General features: G+C 42.5%; 1 protein-coding gene across 2 annotated transcripts in view; it reads left to right on the top strand.

The window, feature by feature from the left end:
• The window catches only part of LOC129816670 (SH3 domain-binding protein 4), an 82,814-nt gene that overhangs the window by 38,134 nt on the left and 19,239 nt on the right, over nt 1-25,441 (top strand). For both annotated transcript variants that reach the window (XM_055871430.1, XM_055871431.1), the window contains exons 2-3: nt 4,563-4,789; nt 4,958-7,347. In XM_055871430.1, the coding sequence (XP_055727405.1) occupies nt 4,666-4,789; nt 4,958-7,347 (2,514 nt within the window). In that variant the 5' untranslated portion in view covers nt 4,563-4,665. The remainder of the gene's footprint in view (nt 1-4,562; nt 4,790-4,957; nt 7,348-25,441) is intronic.

Here is a 25,441-nt window from a genome sequence, read left to right as displayed (position 1 = left end):
TTTACTCACAGATATAATTCAAACGGCTTTAGAAACTAGAGAGAGTTTTCTATCCAATAGTAATAATAATATGCATATTGTACGAGCAAGAATTGAGTACGAGGCCGTTTGAAATGGGCACCTTTTATCCGGCTTCTCAATACTGCCCCTGCAGCCCAAACAGGTTAAGACCCATGACCTCATTCACATACACAGGCTTGAGCAAAGAGGATCTTGACTGGAAGAGACGTGAGGCAGGGGAGACAAAGTTAAAGAATCTTTTTGGTGACCATCAGCTTTGAAATCTGAAATATTTTGCATTATGGTTACGGTACTAGGCAGTGGTGTTAAGTACAAATACTTTAAAGTACTACTTAATTAGTTTTCTGGGGTATCTGTACTTTACTATTTATATTTTTCACAACTTTTACTTTTACTACACTACATTCCTAAAGAAAATAATGTACTTTTTAATCCATACATTTTCCCTGACACACAAAAGGCACTATGCTTAGCAGGACAGGAAAATGCTCCAATGCACGCACTTGTCTAGAGAACATCCCTTGTCATCCCTACTGCTGCTGATTTGGTGGACTCACTAAACACACATTTGTTGGTAAATTATGTTTAAGTGGAGTGTGGCCCTGACGCCCAATCGAAGTAACATAATTTTAAAAATCCCCATCAAAACCTGTCAGTTTAATCCACCGATGTCGCACTTCTGCATCTCACGAAAACGTCTGTAGCGTCCGAACAGTTTCACCTACTAACTAGTATGACTGTCAACATGATGGTGTTTGCAGTTTTGCTCTATGACCCACACACACTTCTTGGGACTCGTATGAAGGTAGTTTTGTGCCAACTCCTAAAAAGCGTTAAATACAGTTGAAGTCGAAAGTTTACATACACCTTAGCCAAATACATCAGTTTTTCACAATTCCTGATGTTTAATCCTAGTAAAAATTCCCTGTCTTAGATCATTTAGGATACCCACTTTGTTTTAAGAATGTGAAATTTCAGAATAATAGGAGAAATAATTATTTATTTCAGCTTTTATTTCTTTCATCACATTCCCAGTGGGTCAGAAGTTTACATGCACTCAATTAGTATTTGGTAGCATTGCCTTTAAATTGTTTAACTTGGGTCAAACATTTCGGGTAGCCTTCCACAAGCTTCTCACAATAAGTTGGGTGAATTTTGGCCCATTCCTCCTGACAGAGCTGGTGTAACTGAGTCAGGTTTGTAGACCTCCTTGCTCACACACACTTTTTCAGTTCAGCCCACACATTTTCTATAGGGTTGAGGTTAGGGCTTTGTGATGACCACTCCAATACCTTGACTTTGTTGTCCATAAGCCATTTTGCCACAACACTGGAAGTACGCTTGGGGTCTTGGTCCATTTGGAAGACCCATATGCGACCAAGCTTTAACTTCCTGACTGATGTCTTGAGATGTTGCTTCAATATATCCACATAATTTTCCTCCCTCATGATGCCATCTATTTTGTGATGTGCACCAGTCCCTCCTGCAACAAAGCATCCCCGCAACATGATACTGCCACCGCTGTGCTTCACGGTTTCGGATGGTGTTCTTCGGCTTGCAAGCCTCCCCCTCTTTCCTCTAAACGTAACGATGGTCATTATGGCCAAAAAATACGGTCTTCGTCCCCATGTGCAGTTGCAAACCGTAGTCGTTTTTTTTGCTGGTGGTTTTGGAGCAGTGGCTTCTTCCTTGCTGAGTGGCCTTTCAGGTGGTTATGTCGATATAGGACTAGTTTTACTGTGGATATAGATACTTTTGTACCTGTTTCCTCCAGCATCTTCACAAGGTCCTTTGCTGTTGTTCTGGGCTTGATTTGCACTTTTCGCACCAAAGTTCGTTCATCTCTAGGAGACAGAACGTGTTTCCTTCCTGAGTGGTATGACGGCTGCGTGGTCCCGTTTGGAAATTGCTCCCAAGGATGAACCAGACTTTTGGAGGTCTACAATTTTTTCCTGAGCTCTTGGCTGATTTCTTTTGATTTTCCCATGATGTCAAGCAAAGAGGCACTGAGTTTGAAGGTAGGCCTTTAAATACATCCACAGGTACACCTCCAATTGACTCAAATTATGTCAATTAGCTTATCAGAAGCTTCTAAAGAAATGACATAATTTTCTGGAATTTTCCAAGCTGTGTAAAGGCACAGTCGACTTAGTGTATGTAAACTTCTGACCCACTGGCATTGTGATACGGTGAAATAATCTGTCTGTAAACAATTGTTGGAAAAATGACTTGTCATGCACAAAGAAGATGTCCTAATCGACTTGCCAAAACTATAGTTTGTGAACAAGAAAGTTGTGCACTGGTTGAAAAACGAGTTTTAATGACACCAACCTAAGTGTATGTAAACTTCCGACTTCAACTGTATATGTAAAAAAAAATATATACATCTCATTCCAAAATCATGAGCATTAGTATGGAATTGGTTTCCCCTTTGCTGTTATAACAGCCTCCGCTCTTCTGGGAAGGCTTTCCACTAGATGTTGGAACATTGCTGCGGGCCAGTCAAGTTTTTTCAAACCTTTTCTTCGCTTTGTGCACGGGGGCATTGTCATGCTGAAACAGGAAAGGGCCTTCCCCAAACTGTTGCCACAAAGTTGGAAGCATAGAATTGTCTAGAATGCCATTGTATGCTGTAGCGTCAAGATTTTCTTTCACTGGAACTAAGGGGCCTATCTCGAACCATGAAAAACCATTCATCACTCCACAGAACGTGTTTCCACCCCTCCAGAGTCCAATGGCGGCAAGCGTTACACCACTCCAGCTGACGTTTGGCATTGCGCATGGTGATCTTAGGCTTGTGTATGGCTGCTTGGCCATGAATACCCATTTCGTGAAGCTACCGACAAACAGTTATTGTGCTGACTTTGCTTCCAGGGGCAGTTTGGAACTCGGTTGTGAGTGTTGCAACCAAGGACAGATAATTTTTATGCGCTTCAGCACTCGGCAGTCACGTTCAGTGAGCTTGTGTGGCCTACCACTTCGCGGCTGCGCCGTTGTTGCTCCTAGACGTTTCCACTTCACAATAACATCACTTACAGTTGACCAGGGCAGCTCTAGCAGGGCAGGAATTTGACAAATTGACTTATTGGAAAGGTGGCATTCTATGACGGTGCCACATTGAAAGTTACTGAGCTCTTCAGTAAGGCCATTCTACTGCCAATGTTTGTCTATGGTAGATTGCATGGCTTTGTGCTCGATTTTATACACCTGTCAGAAACGGGTGTGGCTGAAATAACCAAATCCACTAATTTGAAGTGTGTTCACATATTTTTGTGTGTATAATAAAAAATAAAAAAATAAAAATATATATATTATATTTACTGAACTTTCTTATCTCCTAGATATAGGGACAAATCACTTCAAACCGTGTTTCTTATGATACATTTTTTTGTCATTCATGAATGTGTTATTCAATGCATTTCTCTGGGCTATAGGAAGTAAAGGCCAAATTCAATATGTTTTGGGATTCCTACACGGGTCCTAAAATTCCATATCAAATAGCTTGTTTTGTAATGAAGTTTCAACATTTCTACATGCCTTGTTACATTATTCAGTTGTGTTCTGTGTAGAATAAGAGGTGACGCAGCCCAGACTCCCAGTGAGTTCAGTGGTTCCTCAGGACAGAATGAGAGGTTGATCTAACATGATGCAGCCCAGACTCCCAGTGAGTTCAGTGGTTCCTCAGGACAGAATGAGAGGTTGATCTAACATGATGCAGCCCAGACTCCCAGTGAGTTCAGTGGTTCCTCAGGACAGAATGAGAGGTTGATCTAACATGATGCAGCCCAGACTCCCAGTGAGTTCAGTGGTTCCTCAGTACAGGCTAGAGCAGTCACTGTGCTCTAGCACTATAAGGGGACATGAGTTGTGCTGATAGACGGACTTCATCCTCTCTCAATCAGTGGACGACGTGAGACTCATTTGACAGAAGTGCCGAAAGTAACACATTCTAGTACCTAACCGTTGTTCATGTTCTATTATTGGAAACAGTACATATGTTTTGGTATACCATGCAACTACTCTCAGGACGACCTGTCTTTTTGGTAGAGTTTAACAGAATGTAGAATTTCAAGATTGTAGACCAAGGAGAGATGAGATTAAGACAATTCAGTGTCTATAGAGTTTCACACGAATGTCCAATAATATTTTTTGTCCTTCTATAAGAAATGATCATGCATTCTTTGGAGTCTCACATTGAATGTCCTCTCCACCCACCTCGAGGAAGAGAACTTTGTGTGTGCAGGAATTACGTGGTCAGACACAACTCTCACACACGCACACACACACACTAGGGACTAGGGGTGTTTTTCTTTCACTTTCCACATTCAAATTCCTGCCACATGTGAACCTTGCAAATATCTAGGGGATATTTACATCCTGTCAGCATTTGGTAATCCATTATTTGTTCTTCTTGATTATATTAGTGAGCAGGTTGCAAGTCTGATTTATTTTTCTAATCAGAATGCATCTGGCCCATTTAATGAGATTGTCAAGTGTAGCTAAAAGCTAATTAAATCCAGTTTTTTTTCTCTCTCCTCCAGACACCATGGAAGGCTGTTGATGGCTAACTCTGCCTTTGGCTAAAACGTAACTCAGGAGAGCAGCATGAACACATAGGTTGGGTGTGCAGGGAAATAACCAACAATGGCCGCCCATCGAATCAGAGCGACAAACAACAACATTGCACTGCCGCGCTGCAAGTCAGAGGGGACACTCATTGACCTCAGTGATGGAGTGTCTGAATCCAACTGTCTCACAGATGTCAAAGGTACGCTATGAGGTTGATTATTACGTGTTAATTAACTGCGTAAAAAAAAAAAAATTTTGCTTGTGTAAATGTACTGTCATCACATGACTACGATAAACCTTTATGTTGAGATATTTGTCGTAATATTGATTCTCTGATTTCCTATTTTTTTATGTTCTGTTTTTCCAGTGCCTTCTCCCAGTGCCTTAAGACTGGATGCCACTGCCTCCTTCGGCACTGCCAGGGAAGTCGTTGCTATTAAGGATTACTGTCCCTCCAGCTTCACCACCCTCAAGTTCTCCAAGGGAGAACATCTCTTTGTGCTGGACACATCGGGTGGAGAGTGGTGGTACGCCCACAATAGCACTGAGATGGGTTACATCCCTGCGACATACGTCCAGCCCATCAACTACCGGGACTCCTCATTCAGTGACAGCGGTATGATCGACAGCCTAGGAGACTGCTCTGTTGAGGAGGGAGCCAAGGAGCTGGACCTCCTTGGAGATTGGACCGGGGTGACGCTGAAACCTACTGCCCCCCAAAACGGGAACCCCTTTGCCCCCCATCACCAGCAGCTTAGCCGTAGCTCCACTAACCCTTTCCTCAACGGGGCCCTTCAAGGTTCTTTGGATCAGAACAGTAATGAGAACAGTAAGTCAGTGGACCTTCTTCTTTTTGACAACCTAGCCCCCTCTGTCCCACCAAACTCTACCAGCAGTAGCATCAACATCAACGGCTTTGGCAGCGGCATTTTTGATCTGAAACCCATCAGCCCCAGTTTGGGAGTGGGCCAGATGTTACGCAGGGACAACCCATTCTTCAGGAGCAAGCGATCCTACAGTCTCTCAGAACTTTCAATCCTGCAAGCTCAGAATGACGCCCCTCAGGCATCCTCAGGTTTTTTTGGAGGCCTGAAAGCCCCTGCACCTGAACAGTTCCAGAGCAGAGAGGACTTCCGGGTGGCGTGGCTCAATCACCGCAAGCTAGCCAGGTCCTGCCATGACCTGGACTCCTTGGGTCAGAACCCAGGCTGGGGACAAACACAGCCAGTGGAGACCAACATTGTGTGCCGTTTAGACAGTTCTGGAGGGGCCGTCCAGCTTCCAGACACCAGCATCAGCATCCACATCCCGGAGGGCCACGTGGCCCCTGGAGACTCCCAGCAGATCTCCATGAAGGCCCTGCTGGACCCACCGCTGGAGCTCAACAACGACCGAACAACGACCGTAAGCCCTGTGGTGGAGATCAAGCTCGGCAACATGGAGACCAAAACCACAGTCACCCTTGAGATGAAGGTGTCCGTTGTGGTGAAGAAGGAGAGCAGGCAAACGACAAAGGTCATATGTGTGAGGAGTGACTGCAAGGAGGGGCCCTACACACCAATCCCCCAAGCCTATATGTATGGGGACACCATCCAGGTCTGTCTGGATAACCTTGAGCCCTGCATGTATGTGTCTGTTGTTGCCCAGGCCCAGTCAGTTGCTCCAGAAACCACTGTTTGGGACAACGTGGTGAAGAAGGTCACCCTGGGTGTCTATGGTCCAAAGCACATTCACCCATCCTTTAAGGCTGTGGTGGCCATCTTCGGCCATGACTGTGCCCCCAAAACATTACTGGTGAGTGAAGTAGGGAAGCAGGCCCACGCCACCCCTCCAGTGGCTCTTCAGCTCTGGGGGAAGCACCAGTTCGTACTGGCAAGGCCCCAGGACCTTCGGGTTGGTGTTTACTCCAACATGGCCAACTATGAGGTAAAGGCCAGTGAGCAGGCCAGGGTGGTTAGGGGTTTCCAGGTCAAACTGGGAAAGGTTAGCCGGATAGTCTATGTGATCGCCTCACGCACTGCTGATGATGTCTCAGATTTCACATTACGCGTCCAGGTCAAGGATGACCAAGACTGTATTCTCGCCCAGTTTTGTGTTCAAACTCCAACACCTCCACCCAAGACCGGTCCACAAACATCTGTGCAGAGGCGCTTCCTGAAGAAGAAGGAACTAGGGAAAATTGTCTTGTCCCCTTTGGCCATCACTACCAAATACCCTGTGTTCCACGACCGACGAATCCGCAACCTGAAGTTTGGCAAGTTGATCAAAACAGTCATCCGTCAGACCAAGAACCAATACTTACTGGAGTACAAAAAGGGGGATTACTTTGCCCTTCTGAGCGAAGAGAAAATAAAATTGAAGGGACAGTTGTGGACTAAGGAATGGTACATCTGTTACTATCAGGGTAGAACAGGGCTTGTACATGCAAAAAATGTTCTGTTGGTGGGGAAAGTAAAACCCATTTACTTCAGTGGGGCTGAACTAACCACTACACTCTTACTGGATCAGATCTTGAAGCCCTGCAAGTTCCTGACATACATCTATGCCTCTGTGAGGACTATACTGATGGAGAACGTAGGAAGCTGGAGGGCGTTTGCTGATGCCCTGGGTTACGTTAACCTACCTCTCTCACACTTCTGCCGTGCAGAGCTGGACAGCGAGCCTGAGAGGGTGGCGTCTGTTCTGGAGAAGCTGAAAGAGGACTGCAATAATACAGAGGGCAAGGAGAGGAAATCCTTCCAGAAGGAACTCATGACAGTAAGTTAGCATTTCCTTTCAACTATTATTCAGTCAGAAATGGGTGCTTTTGTCTGTCTTTTTGATGTGTGATTAACTTTTTTGTTTGTGTGTTTTGTCTAGTGTGCAACTTTTTTGTTTGTCTGTTTCATCTAGTGTGCATGCTTCAGCCCCTTATCTACTTACAGCTGCTTGATGCTATGGTCCAGTGGGCTAATCCTGTTGAGAGTGCAGTCAATAAGTGCTGTGTGGGCATCGACATCTAAGGAGTTGTGGAGAGCAGCAGAATATTTTGGCGTAGTCCAACCCCAACCGTCTCTTTCTTGTATATCACATTGAGTTAGAGATGTGCTGCATTCGTAAATCCAACTGAGGGCTCAGCCTTCCTAGACAATGCTCTGTCTTCATTTCTTGTGTAAATCAAAACCTACCAGAAAACAACAGTACTGTCAAACTATGTTTATGAAAATGTGCTTGACATTTGTCATTGGTTGATTTTGGAAGTCATATTCAGTGTTCTGACCATTGTAGAGGGTGTGGTGAATACTATTATGTGACTTAACATGATAAACTCACAGACACACTGAAGAAGAGATGCATAGAAACGTCTCTACTAGAGGTCGACCGATTAAGATTTTTCAACGCCGATACCGATTATTGGAGGACCAAAAAAAGCCAGTACCGATTAAGCAGACAATTTATATATATATATATATATTTGTAACATTGACAATTACAACAATACTGAATGAACAATTAACACCTATTTTAACTTAATATTATACAAAATCAATTTAGTCTCAAATAAATAATGAAACATGTTTAATTTGGTTTAAATAATGCAAAAACAAAGTGTTGGAGAAGAAAGTAGAAGTGCAATATGTGCCATGTAAAAACGCTAATGTTTAAGTTCCTTGCTCAGAACATGAGAACATATGAAAGCTGGTGGTTCCTTTTAACATGAGTCTTCAATATTCCCAGGTAAGAAGTTTTAGGTTGTAGTTATTATAGGACTTTTTCTCTCTATACCATTTGTATTTCATATACCTTTGACTATTGGATGTTCTAGGCTGGCAATACTAAAGTATCTATTAATCTCAGGAGTTGATAGGCTTGAAGTCATAAACAGCGCAATGCTTGAAGCATTGCGACGAGCTCCTGGCAAACGCAGTAAAGTGCTGTTTGAATGAATGCTTACGAACCTGCTGCAGCCTACCACCGCTCAGTCAGACAGCTCTATCAAATCATAGACTTAATTATTATATAATAACACATAGAAATAGGAGCCTTAGTTCATTAATATGGTCAAATCCGGAAACTATAATTTCGAAAACAAAACATTTATTCTTACAGTGAAATACGGAACCGTTCCGTATTTTATCTAACGGGTAGCATCCCTAAGTCTAAATATTGCTGTTACATTGCACAACCTTCAATGTTATGTCATAATTACGTAACATTCTGGCAAATTAGTTCGTAACGAGCCAGCCGGCCCAAACTGTTGCATATACCCTGACTGTGAGCAATTAACGCAAGAGAAGTGACACAATATCTCTAGTGTAATATTGCCCGCTAACATACATTTCTTTTAACTAAATATGCAAGTTTTTATATACTTCTGTGTATTGATTTTAAGAAAGGCATTGATGTTTATGGTTAGGTACATTCGTGCAACGATTGTGCTTTTTTCGCAAATGCGCTTATGTTAAATCATCCCCCATTTGGCGAAGTTGGCTGTCTTTGTTAGGAAGAAATGGTCTTCACACAGTTCGCAATGAGCCAGGCTGCCTAAACTGCTGCATATACCCTGACTCTGTTGCACAGAACACAAGAGAAGTGACACAATTTCACTAGTTACATTTTTTTATGTTAGCAGGCAATATTAACTAAATATGCAGGTATAAAAATATATACTCGTGTATTGATTTTAAAAAAGACGTTGATGTTTATGGTTAGGTACACATTGGTGCAACGACAGTGCTTTTTTCGCGAATGCGCTTGTTAAATCACCCGTTTGGCGAAGTAGACTGTGATTCAATGATAAATTAACAGGCACCGCATTGATTATTTGCAACACAGGACAAGCTAGATGATAAACTAGTAATATAATCAACCATGTGTAGTTAACTAGTGATTATTTTAAGATTGATTGTTTTTATAAGATGTTTATAAGATGTTTAATGCTAGCTAGCACCTTACCGTGGCTCCTTGCTGCACTCGCATAACAGGTAGTCACCCTGCCACGCAGTCTCCTCGTGGAGTGCAACGTAATCGGCCTTGATCGGTGTCCAAAAATGCCGATTGTTATGAAAACTTGAAATCGGCCCTAATTAATCGGCTATTCCGATTAATCGGTCGACCTCTAGTCTCTACTTTCTGAAAGGGGCAGTATCACTCTGCTCCCTGTTCTCTTTGATACCTGAGATTTATGTCATGCTGTAACAGTGTCATCGATATTATGCAAGACTGTTTCCCCTCAGATGTGTTTGAGATGGGAGGCCACACACAAGACATAACTATTGGTGTCATTACTTTTTACATTTTAGTCATTTAGCAGACACTCTTATCCAGAGCGACTACCAGGAACAATTAGGGTTAAGCATTTTAAACATCTGCATTAGTCAGTCATCACTGTCCCTGTTGGTAACCCTGACGTGTCAAAACTCTTAACACTGTGGCCTCACCCCACTAGACCAGAAACCAGATAGTTTGGGCCTGACTTCAAAACTTTCCCGTAAACCCAACCCTTTGTCTGTTTCCCTTTCTCACACTATTGTCTGGAAAGATGTTGGTCTCAAAATAGTTTCGTTCAGTATTGCCCAGGATTGCCTTTGGCAAAATTGACAACAGGTCCTGCAGTAAGTTTCTACACAAACCAATATTGAAAAAAAAATATATATGAAGTCTTTCCTTCCCTCCTTATGTTTCAAAGTGTTGACAACATCTAAGAGATGTGATATTGATTTGATAATCATCAATGTTGTCATCTGCGTGTCAATTTCATTGAATTTTTGATGTACTCTGTGTGTGGTATTTAAGAATTCTCACATACTTAAAGTGCAAGAGAACTTCAGCCTCCCTCACTCTCTGTACCTCATAATACACTTTTCAATAACATTTTTTAAGTCCCTTAGAATTCATGGACTTAAAGAGGTAAGCTGGAACATAAGCTATAATTTAAGTTGGGTTGTAAACACCAGTTACAACCATTTATAGACATGGGGGGAGCTTCAGTGTGGAGAAGAAGAAATTAATATAAAGATGTGTCCATGGTGGTGAATAAAAGGTCCAATTTCTCAGGGCCCTGTTTAATTCAGTTGTTTGGTGTACACGTTTTAATTATGTGATACAAACAGCATTAATAGTTGGTGCGTTTTCCTTTTTCATATGTACATAGAACATCTTGGCAAATAGGATGTACCTCATTGGATGGATCTTTGGAAGCGATGGTGCAGCAACCAATAATACGGATGTTATTACAGAATTCCAAAGTATACACAAAACAAGTGGCATGCTTATACCAAACTCCTCCAGCCTTGCATTCATAGAATGTACAATTCCTGATGGATGACTCCCAAAGACCTTAACATTCACTCTTTTAGTTTATTTATGGCAAATATCGCAGCGTAAACAAGTTCACACAATGTCATTTGGTGCTTATGCAGAGTGGAAATGGAAAAAGTTAATCCACTTCCTTCCACTGAGAGGATGTTAGTCTTATGAGGCTCCACTGAGTTAGCCCAAGGTACAAGGGAACTGAAACCTGCAGGATGGATATTTGTTAGCAACTGTGTTGTCATCTACATGTCAGTCATCTAGTAGGCACTCTTATCCAGAGTGACGTACAGTAGAGTGCATACAATTTTTCACCTGGTCCCCCATGGGAATTGAACACACAACCATGGCTTTGCAAATGCCATGCTCTACCAACTGAGCCACACAGGACCCATCAATGTACATGCATCTTTACTTGTTAGGATTAATTGAATAGGTTAATCCAATGTAGGTAATCACTTTTCTTGTGTACACAACAATAACAAAACTGTTGTTGCTTTTTGCACCGTTGTATTTCAAGAGTTTTTTTAAATGCATAGACGAGCAGCCATTTTAAGAGAAGCATCTTGTGTGTGTATCCCCCAAGATATTACATGTCATACATCGTGGTGGGCCTCCATTGTGGTCTTCCGAAGCTTAGTGGCTGTGAATTGAATTACCATCTCCTACGTCTCTCGCCAATTAAGTGTTTTCACTGACACTGAAAACAATTCGTCCTGACTTATTTGCATGTCATATGACGGAGAGCTGAGAGTGTATTTTTAGATACAAAGCAAATCAAAAGGGATTGTGTGCGCCTCTGAAAGGGAGATGCCAGCCTTTGTGCTCAAGCTTCTGAATGCATGCAGAGTTTCTCTCATTGTTCTGGAAGAAAGGAATTATCAGGTATTATCATGGGACTATATCTACTCCTCCCAAATAGAGAGATTCCTCTGTGTTAGACATGGGACTATACCCACTCCTCTCAAATAGAGAGATTCCTCTGTGTTAGACATGGGACTATATCTACTCCTCCCAAATAGAGAGATTCCTCTGTGTTAGACATGGGACTATACCCACTCCTCTCAAATAGAGAGATCCCTCTGTGTTAGACATGGGACTATATCTACTCCTCTCAAATAGAGAGATTCCTCTGTGTTAGACATGGGACTCTACCCACTCCTCCCAAATAGAGAGAGATTCCTCTGTGTTAGACATGGGACCATACTCACTCTATTTGGGATAGAGAGAGAATCCTCAGATTTTCTCCCTCTGCCTCCCCCATTTTACCTTCTGAGTTAGTGGAACTGCATTGCCTGTAGTAATTGCCTGTTGAAGCATAATCCAATTAATTAGAAACACTTTCTATATTAAAAAAAAAGATGGATAATGAGTCTGCGTATTGATAATAGCGACCACCAATTGAACATCACTGCTAAAGCACAAAACTGCAGTACCCATGCTAAATCTATACCTAGCAGCAGGCCAGTGAACTAAACTTTGTTTTAATGAAATCTGTGATGCCTATGGGGTTACTTTAATACCATGTATGAGAAAATATGTTTAGTGCATTCTGTTAATTTTGCATGTATATTTCATGCAAGGCTCCAGCTATGATATGCTTTTGTGATCTAACTAATTTGCCCATGACTGATTTTATAGGAGTTTTGCTGTGGATGTATTTTTCAGAGCTAGGGTAGTAAAGTACTAATTCTATTCTATTTGAGTCTTGTCTAACCTACATTTGAACCAAAACACCCTGATGTTTATCCTGATAATTGAGCTGAGCAGACCATTATTTTTCAGGTAAGTAGGCTACAATCCTCCAGGCTTTTCCGAATAAGCCCCCAGATTCACTGTAGACTTTAGCAATGAAATACAGAGCTCCTCAAGGGCCCTGCCAAAAGCCTAACGGGTTGATGGTACGATGGGCTATTTATTACAAACACAAAGCCTGAAGCAAGCTAAGCAGAAAGATTGGAATGCCCCACTCTGTCACATCAGATATCCTTTCAGCAACAATACATTGCAACATTGACAGAAGTCAAAAATATATATTAATTGCATATTTTTATCATCTACATACTTGCCCGAACAGATGAAACTGTGGTGGACTACTGTACACCTCAGCAAAGAACTAGTAGAAACTAGTCAAACTAGTCATGACCCTCATAGTGGTGCAAATATTGAGACTGATTTTGTTTGTTTGCAAATCATTGTACTCCGAATGAATCCAGTGGCAGTTTTTTTTTCTCATTCAATCCACTGAGAAGAATGCCACATTACTTCTCTTTCATCTGGAAGAGTAAAGCTCTTTTGAAGCAGGGCTTTTGGAGATAAGTTCCTTTTACCCAGAGCTTGGCCCTCATCTGTCAGTCATGCCGTTCTCTCGTAGCTAGCCAAAAGGGGTAATACAACACAAAAGTACTTGATCCAATATGATCCCTGCACTGGGCAGAGTTACACCTACCCCAGCTTAACCTGCACTCAGTCATTATTCTCCAATATCCATGAGTCAACAAAGCTCAGCAGTCTGGGTCAACATAGGTATTAGGCTTGGGCGGTATACCTTATATACCGTATACTGGGGTATTTGGAAAAAGCCACGGGATGGTTTTTCACTAATGTCAATTTCGTCAGAACTATTTCTTTGAAGTGTTTCAATAAATTTGAATATTTGTAGCTACTTTTTAAGTTAATGCCTGCAGACAAATTGCACAATAAGTTAGGGGATAAAGCATATTGCGATCTTTATTTCACAGGTCACATTATTTTACATTATGAAGTTTACCATAGTTCCCCAGAACAGTTGAGCCATTCACATGTTTGTTGTAAAGAGCACAACAAGAGAAAGTGGGAGCTGGTGAGTCCATAGTGTTCTATCGGCGAGTCTCTGCTGGTGAGTCTCTGCTGGTGAGTCCATAGTGTTCTATCGGCGAGTCTCTGCTGGTGAGTCCATAGTGTTCTATCGGCGAGTCTCTGCTGGTGAGTCTCTGCTGGTGAGTCCATAGTGTTCTATCGGTGAGTCTCTGCTGGTGAGTCTCTGCTGGTGAGTCTCTGCTGGTGAGTCCATAGTGTTCTATCGGCGAGTCTCTGCTGGTGAGTCTCTGCTGGTGAGTCCATAGTGTTCTATCGGTGAGTCTCTGCTGGCGAGTCTCTGCTGGTGAGTCTCTGCTGGTGAGTCCATAGTGTTCTATCGGCGAGTCTCTGCTGGTGAGTCTCTGCTGGTGAGTCCATAGTGTTCTATCGGCGAGTCTCTGCTGGTGAGTCTCTGCTGGTGAGTCTATAGTGTTCTATCGGCGAGTCTCTGCTGGTGAGTCCATAGCGTTCTATCGGCGAGTCTCTGCTGGTGAGTCCATAGCGTTCTATCGGCGAGTGTCTGCTGGTGAGTCCATTGTGTGCTATGCCGGTAATACTATAAATCCCAGGATGGCAGAGGAATGGTATGAAAATTTGGATACCGCCCAAGCCTAATGGGTATTGAACAGGATGTTTCTCAAGACAAATGTAATCGGCCACTGCTTTAGACACACGTACGTGCGTGTATTTGTATTTATTAGGGATCCCCATTAGCTGTTGCCAAGGCAGCAGCTACTCTTCCTGGGGTCCAAACACGTTAAGGCACTTACATGACATATAAAACAAAAGTTAAAACAGTACATCATATAACATTATTACACCACTACATATCTACAATACAAAATGAATAATACCACCATACAATAATATTACAATGTACGTGTGTGTGTAGATGTGTATGTGTGTGTGTCTCTTCACAGTCCCTGTTGTTCCATAAGGTATGTTTTTACCTGTTTTAAAAGTAATAATAATTGTATCTAATTCTACTGTTTGAATCAGTTACCTAATGTGGAATAGAGTTCCATGTAGACATGGCTCTGTGTAGAACTGTGTGCCTCCTAGTAGTTTAAACTGGCAGCTTGGTACATTTAGCTTGTCAACACTTCTTACAAAAACAAGTAGTGATGAAGTCAATCTCTCCTCCACTTTGAGCCATGAGAGATGCATATCATTAATGTTAACTCCCCATGTACTTTTAAAGGCCAGCCGTGCTGCCCTGATCTGAGCCAAATATCATTTTCCTACTTCCCTCTTTGTGGCACGTGACCACATGACTGAACATTAGTCCAGGTGCGACAAAACTAGGGCCTGCAGGACCTGTCTTGTTGTTAGGAAGGCAGAGTAGTGCTTTATTATGGACAGACTTCTCCCCATCTTAGCTACTGTTGTATCAATATGTTTTGACCATGACAGTTTACAATCCAGGGTTACTCCAAGCAGTTTAGGCACCTCAACTTGCTCATTTCCACATTATTTATTACAATATTTAGTTGTGGTTTAGGGTTTTGTGAATGATTTGTCCCAAATACAATGCTTTTATATTTTCTAATATTTAGGACTAACTTTCCTTGCCACCCATTCTGAAAATAACTGCAGCTCTTTGTTAAGTGTTGCAGTCTTTTCAGTTGCTGTAGTAGCTGATGTGTATTGTGTTGAGTCATCCTCAAACACAGACACACTGGCTTTACTCAAAGCCAGTGGCATGTCGTTAGTAAAGATTGAAAAAAAGTAAGGGGCCTAGACAGCTGCCCTGGGGAATTCCTAATTCTACCTGGATTATGTTGGAGAGGCTTCCATTAAAGAACACCCCTCTGTGTTCTGTTAGACATTTAAGTCATTATCCACAATATAGCGGGGGGTGTAAAGCCATAACACATGTTTTTCCAGCAGCAGACTATGATCAATAATGTCAAAAGCTGTACTGAAGTCTAACAAAACAACCCCCACAATCTTTGGCTGAGAGAAATTGATGATACAATCAGTCATTTGTGTAAGTGCTGTGCTTGTTGAATGTCCGTCCCTATAAGCGTGCTGAAAGTCATTATTTATTTATTTTTACTGTAAAATAGCATTTTATCTGGTCAAACACAATTTTTTCCAAAAGTTTACTAAGGTTTGCTAACAGGCTGATTGGTCGGATTTAGGATCCAGTAACGGGTTCTTTACTATTCTCAGGTAGCGGAATGACTTTTGCTTCCCTCCAGGCCTGTGGGCACACACTTTTTAGTAGGCTTAAATTGAAGATATGGCAAATAGGAGTGGTAATATCGTCTCCTATTTTGTTGATAGACAACCATTTCTTTCACCTCTTCCGCATTCACTTTACAGAATTCAAAAATACAATGCTTGTCTTTCATAATTTGGTCATATACTTGATGTGTAGTGTCAGCGTTTGTTACAAGTTTGCTAATCTTGCCAATGGAAAAAATAATAAAGTAGTTTGAAATATCAGTGGGTTTTGTGATGAAGGAGCCATCTGATTCAATGAATGATTGAGCCAAGTTAGCTTTTATGCCCTAAATTTCATTTAATTTTTATTGAGTTTAGTCACATGATTTCTCAATTTGCAGCACGTTTTCCAATCAGTTGTGCCAGACTTATTTGCCATGCCTTTAGCCTCATCTCTCTACACAATACAATTGTGCCCTGCTTTTTAACAGTGTTTTGTGTTACTTTCTCCATGGCATTTGTTATATCACAGACTCCCACTTTGGAAGGAAATGACAAAGCTTCTAAATCAGTTTATTAACCCACCCCCAAGGTTGTAAGATTAAAGTCCCCTGTAGATTCTAACATTATGGAAGCGTTTAAGCTTCACATGCATCCTGGGTGTACAACATGACCACTTCAAATCAAAATCAAATCAGTCACATACACATGGTTAGCAGATGTTAATGCGAGTGTAGCGAAATGCTTGTGTTTCTAGTTCCGACAATGCAGTAATATCTAACAAGTAATCTAACAGATTCACAACAACTACCTTATACACACAAATGTAAAGGGATGAATAAGAATATGTACATATAAATATATGGATGGTGGAGTTATGGTATGGGCAGGCAAATGCTACGGACAACGAACACAATTGCTTTTTAATCTATGGAAATTTTAATGCACAGATTTCCGTTGAGAGATCCTAAGGCCCATTGTCGTGCCATTCATCCACCGCCATCACCTCATGTTTCAGCATGATAACGCACAGCCCCATGACGCAAGGATCTGTACACAATTCCTGGAAGCTGAAAATGTCACAGTTCTTCCATGGCCTGCATACTCATACGTGTCATCCGTTGAGCATGTTTGGGATGCTCTGGATCGACGTGTACGACATCGTGTTCCAATTCCCGCAAATATCAGCAACTCCGCAAAGCATTTAAAGAGTGGGACCACGTTCCACAGGCCACATTTAACAGCCTGATCAACTCTTTGTGAAGGAGATGTCGTGCTGCGTGAAGCAAATGGTGTTCACACCAGATACTGACTGGTTTTCTAATCCACACCCCTGCCTTTTTTTTATGTATTTTAGAGCAGCATATGCATATCTGTATTCCCAATCATGCGAAATCCATAGATTAGAGCCTAATTTCTTTATTTCAATTGACGGATTTCCTTTTATGAACTGTAAATCAGTAAAATCTTGTTGCTGTGCGTGTATATTTTTGTTCAGTGTATTTGGGGTTACATAAAACTGACAGACAAAGCAAAGCGCAAGAGTGTGTCTTCTAAAGGAATTGTTTGTCATTATTATCCTGTTGCTGTGCATCTTAAAAAAACAGCTAGAAGACCGAGGCTGAATGCTGAGAACAACTTAGCATTAAAATATTGTCTAGACTCACAAGTGCTGAAATAGTCAAATCAATAGAAGAGCCTGACCGCCAAGCGTTGATGTGACGCATATTGCACACATACTATGCAAAGTGTGACTATTAAAACCTTTCCTAACCAGAAACTGTGGATTGATGGCAGCATTAACGCAAAACTGAAAGCGCAAACCACTGCTTTCAATCATGGCAAGGCGACTGGAAACATGACCGAATACAAACAGTGCAGCTATTCCCTCTGCAATGCAATCAAACAAGCAAAGAGTCAGTATAGAGACAAAGTAGAGTCGCAATTCAACGGGTCAAAGACGAGACGTATGTGGCAGGGTCTACAGTCAATCACGGATTACAAAAAGAAAACCAGCCCCATCGCAGACATCGACGTCTTGCTCCAAGACAAATTAAACAACTTCTTTGCTCGCTTTGAGGACAATACAGTGCCACTGACACGGCCCACTACCAAAGCCTTTGGGCTCTCCTTCTCCGTGGCCAACGTGAGTAAAACATTTAAACCTGTTAACCCCCACATGGCTGCCGGCTCAGACGGCATCCCTAGCTGCGTCCTCAGAGCATTTGCAGACCAGCTGACTGGTGTGTTTACGGACATATTCAATCAATCCCTATCCCAGTCTGTTGTCCCCACATGCTTCAAGATGGCCACCATTGTTCCTGTTCCTGTTCCCAAGAAAGCTGAGGTAACTGAACTAAATGACTATCACCCCGTTGCACTCACTTCTATCATCATGAAGCGCTTTGAGAGACTAGTCAAGGATCATATCACCTCCACCCTACCTAGACCCACTCCAATTTGCTTACCGCCCCAATAGGTCCACTGACGATGCAATCGCCATCACACTGCCCTATCCCATCTGGACACGAGGAATACCTATGTAAGAATGATGTTCATTGACTGCAGCTCAGCATTTAACGTCATAGTACCCTCCAATCATTAAGCTTGAGACCCTGGGTCTTGACATCGCCCTGTGCAACTGGGTCCTGGACTTCCTGATGGGTCGCCCCCAGGTAGTGAGGGCAGGTAACAACATCTCCACCCCGCTGATCCTCAACACTGGGGCCCCACAAGGGTGCTTTCTCAGCCCTCTCCTGTACTCCCTGTTCACCCATGACTGCGTGGCCATGCACACTTCCAACTCAATCATCAAGTTTGCAGACAACACTACAGTGGTAGGCCTGATTACCAACAATGACGAGACGGCCTACAGGGAGGAGGTGAGGGCCCTCGGAGTGTGGTGTCAGGAAAATAACCTCTCACTCAACGTCAACAAAATAAAGGAGGTGATCGTGGACTTCAGGAAACAGCAGTGGGAGCACCCCCCTATCCACATCAATGGGACAGTAGTGGAGAGGGTAGAAAGTTTTAAGTTCTTCGGCATACACATCATGGACAAACTGAAATGGTCCACCCACACAGACAGCGTGGTGAAGGCGCAGCAGCGCCTCTTCAACCCTAGGAGGCTGAAGAAATTTGGCTTGTCGCCTAAAACACTCACAAACCTTTACAGATGCACAATTTAGAGCATCTTGTCTGGCTGTATCACCGCCTGGTACGGCAAGAGCACCGCCCTTAATCGCAAGGCTTTCCAGAGGGTAGTGCGGTCTGCACAATGCATCACCGGAGGCAAACTACCTGCCCTCCAGGACACCTACAGCACCCGATAACACAGGAAGGACAAAAAGATCATCAAGGACAAAAACCATCCGAGCCACTGCCTGTTCACCCCGCTATCATCCAGAAGGTGAGGTCAGTACAGGTGCATCAAACCTGGGACCGAGAGACTGAAAAACAGCTTCTATCTCAAGGCCATCAGACTGTCAAACAGCCATCACTAACATTGAGTGGCTGCTGCCAACATACAGACTCAAATCTCTGGCCACTTAAATCAATGGACTAAAGATATCTCTAGTCAGTTTAAATAACGTCACTTTAATAATGTTTACATATCCTACATTACTCATCTCATATGTATATACTGTATGCTATACCATCTACTGCATCTTGCCTATGCCGCACTGCCATCGCTCAACGTTGACATCAGCAAACCGCTCGCCCACACAACGCCATACATGCTATCTGCCCAGTACATTAGAAACTGATATTCATCCGTGTAAAGCACACTTCTCCAGCGTGCCGGTGGCTATCAAAGTTCAGCATTTGCCCACTAAAGTCGGTTACGATGCCGAACTGCAGTCAGGTTAAGACCCTGGTGAGGACGACGAGCACGCAGATGAGCTTCCCGGATACGGTTTTTGACAGTTTGTGCAGAAATTCTTTGGTTGTGCAAACCCACAGTTTCATCAACTGTCTGGGTGGCTGTTCTCAGACGATCCTGCAGGTGAAGAAGTGGAGGTCCTGGGCTGGCGTGGTTACACGTTGTGTGGCCGGTTGGACCTACTGCCAAATTCTCTAAAATGACATTGGAGGTGGCTTATAGTAGAGAAATTAACATTCAATTATCTGGCAACAGCTCTGGTGACATTATTGCAGTCACCATGCCAATTGCACACTCCCTCAACTTGACACATCTGTTCCATTGTGTTGTGTGACAAAACTGCTCATTTTAGAGTGGCCATTTATTGTCCCCAGCACAAGGTGCACCTGTGTAATGATCGAGCCGTTTAATCAGTTTCTTGATATACCACACCTGTCAGGTGGATGGATTATCTTAGCGAAAGAGGAATGCTTACTAAAAGGCATTTAAAAACAATTCTGCCCAAAACTTGAGAGACATGTTTTTAGTGCGTATGGAACATTTCTGGGATCTTTTATTTCAGCTCATGAAACATGGGACCAAAATTTTACTGGTTGCATTCAAATGTTTTGTTCAATGTAGAAAGAACCCAATTCTCTATAAGATGTACGGATGTTCTCGCTCACTCTTTGCTATTTTGTTTTATGTGTATTGCGTCTACTAGACTCTCACAAATGTAGGATCTTAATTTGATCATTGAGAGAAACTTAAAACTTGTAGTATATTTGGTGTTTTAAAAGGGCTTTAATTTCCACTTTGAAATTTTACTTGATTTTCTCTTACGAAAAATATCAACCGCTACAAAAATGTCAATTTAATTTAATTAATTTCACAGAATCCTGTTGCTGCAGGATCATTTTCCTGCTGTAGCAAACTGGCTCAAATGATGATCCTACACATAACAATAATGTGGGCTTGTATCAACCCCATTCTGATAACTAGAGGTCTGTGTGTAATGACCATGGAGTGTGGTGTATGATGGACATGGGCCAGGTTATGTTTCTGTGGAGGATCACAGCCCCACAGATGTTTCCTGTCTCATTGTTAACAGGCTAAACAGAAGGGCCAGTTATGGACCAAGAGGCGCCTGCTGTCCACTTGACCTCCCCTTTACCCCCTTGGATAGCCCCTCTACCTCAGCCCAGCTATTACCAGACAACCTACCTCAGCCCAGCTATTACCAGACAACCTACCTCAGCCCAGCTATTACCAGACAACCTACCTCAGCCCAGCTAGGACCAGACAACCCACCTCAGCCCAGCTAGGACCAGACAACCTACCTCAGCCCAGCTAGGACCAGACAACCTACCTCAGCCCAGCTAGGACCAGACAACCTACCTCAGCCCAGCTATTACCAGACAACCTACCTCAGCCCAGCTAGGACCAGACAACCTACCTCAGCCCAGCTAGGACCAGACAACCTACCTCAGCCCAGCTAGGACCAGACAACCTACCTCAGCCCAGCTATTACCAGACAACCTACCTCAGCCCAGCTAGGACCAGACAACCTACCTCAGCCCAGCTAGGACCAGACAACCTACCTCAGCCCAGCTAGGACCAGACAATTATGCAGAAACACTCCCTGTGCTGTCTGTCCGGTGTTGTTGGGTCATGAATTGGAGGCCAGAGAGATAGAGTGTGTGTGTGTGTGTGTGGGTGGGCTCTGACCGAGCCACCTTTGCACCCGTTCCATTCTGCAAATAGGATTTGGGAAAAAAGGGAACATCTGGAGAGGTTCTAAACCCGTAGGTGGGTTCCCCACTGTGTCCTGTGCTGAGAGGGATTCTGTTCCCAACTCTGTAGCAGACCCCTACTCTACTCTTTGAATTATTTGCAGAGAGGGAGATCCCATGCAGTTGGAGTAATAATAACAATCTGTTTCTGGAAGACTACATTGAAAGTTGGAAGCGGCCATCGGGATGATTATGTGCGGTTAGCTCTGTGCTTTGCCATTTTTGTACACAGCCCCCACTTTTTTCCCCAGCATCCCTAGACTCCATCTTCTGTTCTTCACTTTCTGATCTACGCTCTTCTGTTTTCCCTCCCACCCTTCCTTCCTTCCCTCCTTCAGCAGTAAGGTGTGGCCAACTACTGTGATGGTGCAGTTGACAGCTCTCCATATCTGTTTCTTTCTGGAGATTTGAGACATTTGTTTGTTTTCACTCTTCTGCCAGTCTGGGTAGAATGGAGGGGGTTCATGCAGAGGGGTGGAGTGACACAATCAGAACCCAGAATTCTCTAATCGCAGCTAAGCAGACTCTTGTTTTGGTTGAGGGTATGGAGGTGTTCAGTTGGATATGTGTATGCAAACAGGACAACATGAAGAGAGCCTACAGGTTGAAAGGGAAAAGTAGAACTAAGAACGAGAGCGTGACTAAAATACAGAGTGAGTGTCTGAGATGGGACGATGGAGCAGAAATGGAGAGCGAAATAGAAGACAGGTGGATAAGATGGAAGTAGAGAGTCTGACAAAGCGGATATACACAGTACATGAGTAATGGGAGATTTTATAAATGTTTTAAGTTGAGAACAAATTCTTATTTACAATGACGGCCTACCCCGGACAGCGCTGGGCCAATTGTGCGCCGCCCTATGGGACTCCCAATCTCTAGCACTGAGATGCAGTGCCTTACAACGCTGCGCCACTCGGGAGCCCTCGAGAGGATTAGAGAATAAGGAGGATTCTAGAGAGACGAGAGAGATTGCTATTCTTCAAGAAGCATCACATTCCCCAAATGAACTCCCTCAGTTCTCAACCTGCCATTGATCCCTCAGAGCTATCCTTAGATCTTGCTTTCATACACTTTGTTTACAAGTAGTAAACGATCGAGCCAAGACTGAATCACACTGTGTAAAGCCCCGCCCGCCCCTCTCAGAAATATGCCTGCCGGAGTTGCATTCAGTGAGATGATTCATGCAGTGCAGAGCATGCGTACTGACTGCTGTGCTGGTGGAAACATTCGTTGTGAAATTAAGCTAAACCACTCGTTCACACACACACATGCAGACACGCACACACAGACACACACAAAACACCAATCCTTTATTCCTCAGTGACATTTGAGAATAACAGCACAGCGTATAATTCCTCTTCAGCTATCTGTGATGGTCTGTGGCCTGAAGTTGTGTTAATGGCAATTATGCCCTGCATGGATTTAACCAATTGTCTATTGGTGGACAATTATTAAGTAGAAATTGACTTCAAATACTATACAAATTTGAAAGATATGTTTGCTTAACTTCTTTGGGCTGCAAGCCCGAAGCCGGGCACAATATGACAACAGCCACTTCAAGTGCAGGGCGCGAAATTCAAAATATATTTTTTCGAAATATTTAACTTTCACACATTAACAAGTCCAATACAGCATATGAAAGATAAACATCTTGTGAAACCAGCCAACATGTCCGATTTTTTAAAATGTTTTACAGCGAAAACACCACGTATATTTATGTTAGCTCACCACCAAATACAAAAAAGGACAGACATTTTTCACAGCACAGGTAGCATGCACAAAACCAACCTAACTAACCAATAACCAACCAAACTAACCAAGAAACAACTTCATCAGATGACAGTCTTATAACATGTTATTCAATAAATCTATGTTTTGTTCAAAAAATGTGCATATTTGAGCTATAAATCAGTTTTACATTGCAGCTACCATCACAGCTACCGTCAGAAATAGCACCGAAGCAGCCAGAGTAATTACAGACACCAACGTCAAATACCTAAATACTCATCATAAACCATTTCTGAAAAATACATGGTGTACAGCAAAGGAAAGACAGGCATCTTGTGATTCCAGCCAATATTTCCGAGTTCTTAAGTGTTTTACAGCGAAAACACAATATAGCATTATATTAGCTTACCACAATAGCCAGAAACACAAGCCATTTACGAGCAGCAAAAGTTAGCGATCGTAACAAACCAGCAAAAGATATATAATTTTTGACTAACCTTGATAAGATTCATCAGATGACAGTCCTATAACATCAGGTTATACATACACTTATGTTTTGTTAGAAAATGTGCATATTTAGAGCTGAAATCAGTGGTTATACATTGTGCTAATGTAGCATCTTTTTCCCAGAATGTGCGGATATTTTTATGACACTCCAACTATTCTGACCAAATAACTATTCATAAACGTTACTAGAAAATACATGTTGTATAGGAAATGATAGATACACTAGTTCTTAATGCAATCGCCGTGTTAGAATTCTAAAAATAACTTCATTACGACATCCAGCTTAGTTATAGCGAGAGTGCCCAAAATCTGGGCGCAAACTACTAGTTCACATGTTTGACAGATATATGAAATAGCATCATAAAATGGGTCCTACTTTTGATGATCTTCCATCAGAATGTTGTACAAGGGGTCCTTTGTCCAGAACAATTGTTGTTTGGATTTAGAATGACCTCTTCTCCAGTCAATTAGCACGGAAAGCTAGCAAAGTAGCGCAAAGCTCTCCTTCCTGAACAAAGGCAGACAAAGCAACACGCCTAACGTCCCGAAAAAATTTCAATAATCTAATAAAACTATATTGAAAAAACATACTTTACGATGATATTGTCACATTTATCAAATAAAATCAAAGCCGGAGATATTAGTCGTCTATAACGACAGCTTTACAGAAGGCAATACCAGGTCACTTTTCGCGCATTCCAGGAAACAGGAAATTGGGGTCACGTCATGCCAAGAGCTTTTATTCGACCTCAGATCATGTTATACACTCCATTTCTTCTCTCACTGCCTGTTGACATCTAGTGGAAGGTGTATGAAGTGCATGTATACTAATATATATGAAGCCCATTTATAGGCAGGCCCTAGAACACAGCATCGATTTCAGATTTTCCACTTCCTGTCAGGAAGTTTGCTGCAAAATGAGTTCTGTTTTACTCACAGATATAATTCAAACGGTTTTAGAAACTAGAGTGTTTTCTATCCAATAGTAATAATAATATGCATATTGTACGAGCAAGAATTGAGTACGAGGCCGTTTGAAATGGGCACCTTTATCCAAGTTACTCAATACTGTCCCTGCAGCCATAAGAAGTTAAACTTCCTTGAATCCTTTCCCAGTGCCGAGATGTTATCACAGGACTCTTGACAATGTAAATACATGATGCGTGTCACACATTATAACAGTAGTAACACTTCATTTTCAGGAAAATAGCCGTGTGTCACTACTTCACAGGAGGGCCATTTTAATTGCCTTCTGGAACTTTCATGTCCCTTAATAACAAACATGTATACCATCTGAAAATACCAATGCATTTGTAAAATTACGAATGTAGTTGGTTTAGCCACAGAAAAAGACAGCAATCTTCCCGTGGCTTTTTTGAAAGATATCACATAGAACTGCAAAAGCATTGCTCTCCACTTTCTGGAGGACCGAGTTTTGAAATCAGTGGAATTCGAGTATGATAGCTAAGGAGATGTAGAAAATTATTCTGGTTGTTTGCAAAATGCAAACGGAGGCAAAATGAGATCACACGGATGGCTGTCGTATAAAACACCTCTCTCCGGATTACATCTTCAAACTAAGGGCAACCATGGCATCCGTGACAGAGAGGGAGAAGCTTCCATCCATATACAGTATATGGGTAAGATAGTCTAGCTGGCAACA

This window comes from Salvelinus fontinalis, chromosome 19 (genome assembly GCF_029448725.1).
Source record: "Salvelinus fontinalis isolate EN_2023a chromosome 19, ASM2944872v1, whole genome shotgun sequence".
NCBI lineage: Eukaryota > Metazoa > Chordata > Actinopteri > Salmoniformes > Salmonidae > Salvelinus > Salvelinus fontinalis.
This window is presented reverse-complemented; position numbering and strand designations above follow the sequence as displayed.